This window comes from Sturnira hondurensis, unplaced genomic scaffold, assembly GCF_014824575.4.
Source record: "Sturnira hondurensis isolate 20B ecotype Veracruz unplaced genomic scaffold, ASM1482457v3 Scaffold0018877, whole genome shotgun sequence".
NCBI lineage: Eukaryota > Metazoa > Chordata > Mammalia > Chiroptera > Phyllostomidae > Sturnira > Sturnira hondurensis.
Genome location: NW_028091508.1, coordinates 194,434 through 202,018, shown reverse-complemented (window position 1 = coordinate 202,018; position 7,585 = coordinate 194,434). Strand labels below are relative to the sequence as shown.

The following is a 7,585-nucleotide window of genomic DNA, read 5'->3' as shown; positions in this document are numbered from 1 at the left end:
ACAGCCAGAGATGGCACCAGGAGAATATATGTGTCTATGATTACCTCCTGTTATATTTTTTTCAGTCAAATAACATTCAAACATGGCAGGTGCTTATGGCTACAACTCAGAAACTGCAGGAATAACCCAAGCAGCTCCAATTCCAAACACTGGCCTCTGGGTATCCATCCCATCAGGTCACAGAGAAAAAAAAATAAGGCATTCTGTGGACTGTTTTAAGTTAACTCAGTTAGTGCTCAAGTATGTGTCAGAATACATAGTAATAAAAAGATGGTCGAATACTGGTCTTTTGCGACACTGGCTATTTCTAAGGGAGAGTCTCACTTACTTTTGGATGTGGTGTGGCATTTGCAGTTTGGACTAAGAAGGACGTCAGACTTAATTTTACCTGTCTTCTGTTCTAACTTGGAAAGGATGTTAACAAATGAACATCCCAAGGACCTTTAAAAAGAATCTGACATTTTCAGGGACTTTCCTTTCTTGAATCCATCACACATATTCCCAATGCAGGAATGTTAAAATATAGGATGTATATTCATAGACCAATATTTCACACCCCTTTCCCCAAGTCCCTAATATGTGTACTACAGAGTCTGTATACAATTAGCTCCTTCTGTCTTTTAGAAGTACATGATTATATGTAATAACCAATTCTGGGGCTGATCTGAGCACTTGTCTCTGGTGTAAACCAGAGATCCAGAGAAAGAAGGGTAGACATATTGGCTTGTTTTGTGAGGAACAAGAGTGAGACAATGTATACACAGATGTGCCTGTGACAATTTTTGCCCTCCCAAGTGAGCCATAGAAGCAACGTCCAGAGTGGCAGGCCCCTTTAAGAAGACTCAATCTTTCCCAATGGGCTCCAGCAGCACCCACAGCAAAAGGCAAACTTGCCTGGTTCATGGGTGACAGGAGCTGGGATGGGGATGGTGGCGGTGGGGGGCGGGGGAGGAGGTGGACAGTTAGGTGAAAGCTGTGAGAGCGCCACAGTGCGCTGAGATCTTCTCTCTCCCCCCCCCCCCCCCCCCCCCCACCCNAATTCTCTACCCCCCCCCCCCCCCCCCCCGCCGCCCTTTCTCTTTCCTTAACCCTTGCCAGAGCGGAGGAACAGTGTCTTGGTGCAGCGCAAGGAGCCGGGCTCCGACTGCCCCGAGCTCCCCAAACTTTGAGCAGAGCGTAGGCTTGACTAGACAGAGCCGACAGCGACGGGGCGTAGGGGAGGAGGACCCTTGCGCAGCCGAGGTCTTTAGCCCAATCTCTAGAAAGGCTGGGGTGGATCAATGGTAGTGACAAGCTGGTAGCTGCAGGTTCAGCTCTATGGACTTGAATGAAGGCCCGGCGTTTGGAAGGCGGAGGCGGGTCAATGGAAAGGGAGCTGTCCGTTCAGCACCACGGACCCCTTTCCCCTCCACTGAAACGGCCGGCCCCAGCCCCTGGACTGCCTTTTCTCCAGTTTGAGCGGGGGTGTTGAGAGCAGGAGAGCTTTCCTCTGAGGCTGGGAAGCAGTGAACACTCTTCTCAGCGACCCGCCTCCCAGCAGTGCTATTTTTTGCCATACGCCCTCACCCCCAACACACACGTTCGCTCACCCACAAGCACACACACGCGCGCGCGCACACACACGCATACATGCACACGCGCGAGTGCGCGCGCACACACATACACACAGAGACCTCTCTAGATTTCTTGGCTTTGAGTCTCCCGGGGCTGTGAGGAGCCAGGCGCATCTCAAACCAAGCTGACAGCTCCAGGCTCCGGAGCCATGCTCTGCACGGAGTCTCATCTTTACCAAGCTCCTGAGGAATGAAAGGAACCCAGGGACCCTCAGAAGGCAGCAGTGATGTGGACCAACCCCCTGGAGCCAGCCCTCTTCCGAGGGCCATAGAAAGACCGAGGAACTGGAGAGAGGTCCCAACAGGAAATTCCAGCTTTCCCCAAGTCCCTCTGGATGCTGACAAAAGGAGATACGAATTTTTGGAAGAGCCTGTCCTAGGTTACCCAGCTGCAGAGTGATTTTTTTTCCTCTGGCACTGAACTTCCCCTTCAATCCCCAGCCATTCAGAATACCATGAAGAATTATGAGGATGTGTGACAGAGGTATCCAGATGCTGATCACCACTGTGGGAGCCTTCGCAGCTTTTAGTTTAATGACCATTGCAGTGGGCACGGACTACTGGTTATATTCCAGAGGTGTGTGCAGGACTAAATCTACAAGTGATAATGAAACCAGCAGGAAGAATGAAGAAGTAATGACCCACTCAGGGCTCTGGAGGACCTGCTGCCTGGAAGGTATTTACAAATTCCTCTCAGTGGCCCCTAATAATCCAGTTTCTGATATTCTGATATTCCACTGGGGAGGTTGGGGGATGTCGAGGCAGTGAATGGAAGGAGAAACAATGGTTCAAATTATTGTTGAGAAGGTGCAGACGTCCAGACTGTTCTCAACAAGACCAATGCTGTGTTGTGTGGGATGAAGGAGTTGGATCTTATTGATTGTTTTTGGTATAAGCTTCATGATGTGAGGTTTTATAGCACTCTCTGCAGCTTCTGCAATTGAGAAAAGTCCTCAAATCTTTAAACATATTGTGAGCTGCTTTGATCTCTGGCTTGAGGTGGGGTCTTTGGTTCTGCTTAAATTATATTTCAGTGGGAGGGGGGAGGTAGAAAGAGGGAGAGGGTGAGAGAGACAGAGACACACACACACACACACACACACACACACAGAGAGAGAGAGAGAGAGAGAGAGAGAGAGAGAGAGAGAGAAAGCAACTCCTTGACCTAGTCTGATACACTCTAAGCTATTCCTTATTTATCAACATAGTCTTATCAGTTTCTTCTGAGTTTGGTCTAACTAGATATTTTCGTGAACTTCCATTGCCAACCAGTTCTACACTAACATATGTGAACTCCTGCACACACACACATACACACATTTTAAGAATATTTCCTTTTTAATACACATTTTATTATTTTGGGATAAAAACAAAACTAAAGTCTTGGTATTTGGTATCCACATGTCTTCTTTCCTAAATCATCCCAACACCCAAAAATACATTTCCATTATATTTGCATAAGACTGATTCTCCAAGAATGGTAGCTTATTGTCTCTAATTTAAGAAATTGATAATTGGCTCTCAATTATAATGAAGAGGACAGATCAATTTTAGAATTTCAAGCTCTTGGGTTTAAACTTGCCTTCACTACACCAGGAGTCACTCTTAGTTTCACTAGACAATGGCTGGATGTCAGTGGTAAAAATCAGAAAGAGAAGAAAACCAAAGCTTTTGGAGCCTATGTACCTGAGGGAAGGCCCTAGTTTAAGGGATTAGAAGGGAGTTTCCATGGGCTTCTAAAGAAACTGTGAAGCTTGTCACTATCATGGGTAAGAAAAGCTGGGATTTTATATGCTCTTCTCCCCTGTTCATCATTGGTTCTCCATGCCTGCATTCTCACTGGCTGGCACTCGTCAGGGCTTCTTGAGAACTTGCATTTATGTCAATCGTTTAGGAAATCATGCTATGACATCACTTGCTAGTGTAATATTGCTTCATTCCCTGGCCTTCTTCCCATGTTCTGATAGTCCAAAGAACTGCTCTCTGACTGCAAGACTCCCTACAATTGAGTCTGTTTTCAATGCAAATTTGCAACTGGTGGGAAGGCCAGGTGGGAAAAGACCATTTAAAATGCAAAAAGAATCACTGTATGTGAAGTCAGAATATCTGGGTAATGCTGCAAACTATCTGCACAGCCTTGGCTAAAACATTTGTCCTCTTCAGCCCTCACTTTATTAATCTGGGAAATGATTAATTTGGAATAGGTAGTCTTAAATTAGCCCTATCTAAACCTCATATTTTATCCAGTGTACTGATAGAAATTAAAGAATAATTGTTTAGGAAACAAAATGCTAATATTTGTGATCATTTGTTGTTGTGTATGATGAAGTCATTTTCCTTAGGGAAAGTCTATCATTTGCTTTCTTATACTGACAATAAGGAATTGAATGGTCTTTTGTAAAGCTGTAGTTTTGTGGATATTTTGATGCCTACATGGTTCTTGGGATGGCATAAGAAATGATCTGAGACTCCTACCAATATCTACACATGTAGACCATGTTTCAGTTATTTCTGATTCTTTTGCCTCTTGCAATTAAACCTCATAATGCACAATTCAACACCAGTTCTAGCTTCCCCCTTTAGGGCCTATGATTCCTGAACCTTTAGCATTTCCTGACTGAACTTTTCTCTTTTCTTCAACATCCTGTCTTATGTCCATACCTGGACGTGGGGGCAAATTCTCAAAGAAATTTGAGCCCCACCCAGACATTCTGTGAAAAGTGAGAATTTGAATTAAATAGGAATTGGTTGAATCTAAAATATATTCTTGGTCAGATGAATTCTTTTGAGAAAATTTGTTGCAGTCTTCATGCAATTTGATCCAGCTACTTTTTCTTGTTTGCATTTTTGAAGTACTAAATACATTCAGAGGTATAAACTTTAATGAATCACAATAAAATTTTAGCTATGTGTACACCCATGTAACCAATGCGTAGATGGGCCCAGCTGAAACTGAAGCCAAGGTTTTTCTTGGAGGGTGAGGGGAGATGGAAGAGGGTATAGGAAGGATAGATGGTGATAGAAAGAGACTTGACTTGGAGTAGTGAGCACACAATACAGTGTACAGATAGTATGTTGTAGAATTGGGCACCTGAAACCTGTGTAATTTTGTTAACTAGTGCCACCCTGATAAATTCAATTAAAAAAGAATAAACAAACAAATAAATAAATGCTACAACTGCTATTAAAAAGATTTTTCTTTGTGTAGTGACTATACCAAGTGTTCAAGAAATTCACAGGAGCCTCTGCTTTCTGCATGGGCAGACACATGTAGTAGACAAGCCTGTGCTTTGATGGAATGAAGGTGCACAACCATTTTCTGTTTGGTATCTCCCAGAATCTCAACATCTTCATTTTTTCTGCCCCTTTAGGTGTCAGAGGATAATTACAGGGTAGAAGTAGGGTTTTTAGCTCATTTTTAAGATATCGAATTAGAAGAGTCAGTTCATCCACACTTTTTTAGGAACCATGAGAGAATGTAGCCATTTTGTCCAAAAGAAGAGAATGCTCAGCAGGAACATGACTGAAAGAGCAAATATCTGAAGCGCTGTTATGAAAAAGAGATTTGAAATGCTCTGTGTGGCCTCAAGGGGGTAGAAGTGGGAGCTAGAGGTAAACAGGTTTTACCTCAGTATACAAATGTATCCAGTGTAGAGTAGGAAGCTTTAAGAGGTGATGAGTTCCCCACGACTAGAGATATTCAAGTATAAGAAAGATATTCAAGTACATCAAATGCTTTCAAACTTGGCTAGTTATGAGAATCACATAAAGAGCTTAAAAATAGATTATCAGATCCCACAACTAGATTCTCTATTTCCATAGGTCTACAGTGGATCACTGGAGTCTGAATTTTCTAAAAGTCCTACAAGCTATTATGATGTTAAAGCCAATGTGTACTGAATATTTACAGTGCGCCTAGGGATGACTACATGTGTTAGGAAGGATCACATTGCTGAAGCAAGAGAAGGAATGTTTCCAGTTTTCATTTCTATAACTCACCATAATGTCATTTATATTAGCATTTACTAGGAGCTAGGACTGTTCTAAGAATTTTTTAAAATTAATTTTCTCCTTCAAAGAAGCTGAGTGATATAGGTGTTACAACCCTCACTTTATAGATGGGGAAACTGAGGCTGGAGAAGTTATATAACTTTGCCAAGGTCACATACTTCAAGTCAGCAGTCACTTACTTCACCTAAGCCATGTTGCTTCTCAGAGTGCTTGCTAGAGAACATTAACTCATGCTCTGATGGATATAGATTGCTACTATAATGTATAGACATTGGCTTTTGAAAATGCCAGACACATGGGTCTTTCCATTCTAATGCTCCACCTCCCAGAACACTCAGCATGCCTGCGCAGTGTCTGCAGGGGCACAGGAGCCACCAGATAGGCGCAGACTCAGAGGCAGCAAGGAGATGCTTGGAATGTAAAAACAATCGACCTGTGTAGAGACACCCACACTGAGAAACCAGACTGAATGCCTGACTCATTATCTAGAAAGCATTCAAAACATTCACAGAGTAGTGCCCCAGCCTGCTGTGGGTTTTCAATAGCAATGTATGAATTTGAATGAGAACATGCTTGACATGTGATGTTCTCATTGGGAAAACCTCTTTCTTGAAGTCCTAGATGCAATCAAAATGATGTATTTAGACAGTGGAAAGACCACTGCACTGGCCTGGGAGCAGGGGACCCTGGCAGCTAATTATTTCTGTCGCTAATATTTGCGTGAATTGTGCATTTTATTTTCCTCATTTAGATCTCCATTTATCCAAATCTAAAATGAGAGCCTCAGCCCTGACTGGTGTGGCTCAGTTTGATGGGCATTGTCCTGCAAAACAAAAGTTCACCAGTTCCATTCCAACCAGGGCACATGACTGGGTTGCAGGCTTGGTCCCCAGTTAGGGCATGTATAAGAGTCAACCAATTTATGTTTCTCTTTCACATGGATATTTCTTTCCTTTCTTTCTCCCTCCTTTCCCCTGTCTTTAAAATAAACAAACAAACAAATAAATAAATCTTTAAAATGAGAGCTTCAGGTAATATTGTGGAGTGCCAATCCAAATTTTCATGTGGACTAGGCAGGTAATATAAAGTGTGAAAAAAGCATTTCACAATATTCTTCACTCAGTTCTATGGGGAACAGGAAGGGATAAGAGTGCATTTAAAAAGATGAAACTTTGTCTCAATGTGGGGAAATGGAGAGTGGTGGGGGCTGTGGCAAATTAGAGAGCACAAGCCCATTCTAAGGGACAATTGCCACTTAGCTTAAGCTGATTTTTACCCTAGGGAAATACGTACCAATTTGGCCAATATTTCAAGTTTTAAAATGCCAGATGTAAACTCTCTTAATCTTTAAAATATAGGCAACTAATTCAACTTTTTAAAAAGATGTTGTCAGCCCTGGCTGGGGTGGCTCAGTGGATTGAATGCCAGCCTGCAATCCAAAGAGTCATGGGTTCGATTCCTGGTCAGGGCACATGCCTGGGTTGTGGGCTGGGTCCCCAATTAGGGGCATGCAAGAGGCAACCACATGTTAATGTTTCTCTCCCTCTCTTTCTCCTTTCCCCTCTCTCTACAAATAAATTAATAAAATATTTTTTAAAATTTAAATGTTCTTAAAAAAGAAAAAGATGTTGTCAGCCAAAGCAAACTTGCTTTGTAGCTGAATTAGACCCATAGGCTGCCAGTTTTGATTCCTAGAAGTTACCTAAAAGGCCTTTTAAATCCAAATTTATTATAGTTTCAAATTTGATTACTGAATTGTTCTTCCTCAGTCAACAATCACTCTTGAAATTTATTTTTTAAATGCCTACTAAGAAAAGAAAGCCCATTTAGGACTCTAGGACATGGAAATTAAAATTATGGAAAAGTTTCAATAAACTGCTATTTCTGCTACAGGTGGGCCTGGATGACATCAAACATGTGGCTGAAAAAAAATTTTTTAATTAGCCAGTCATTAGAAGTTC

General features: G+C 42.4%; 1 protein-coding gene across 1 annotated transcript in view; it reads left to right on the top strand.

Moving 5' to 3' along the window:
* The first annotated feature begins 1,644 nt into the window (after positions 1-1,644).
* The window catches only part of CACNG3 (calcium voltage-gated channel auxiliary subunit gamma 3), a 98,525-nt gene continuing 92,584 nt past the window's right edge, over positions 1,645-7,585 (top strand). The window contains exon 1 of the mRNA XM_037070640.1: positions 1,645-2,289. Within this exon, the coding sequence (XP_036926535.1) occupies positions 2,079-2,289 (211 nt within the window). The 5' untranslated portion in view covers positions 1,645-2,078. The remainder of the gene's footprint in view (positions 2,290-7,585) is intronic.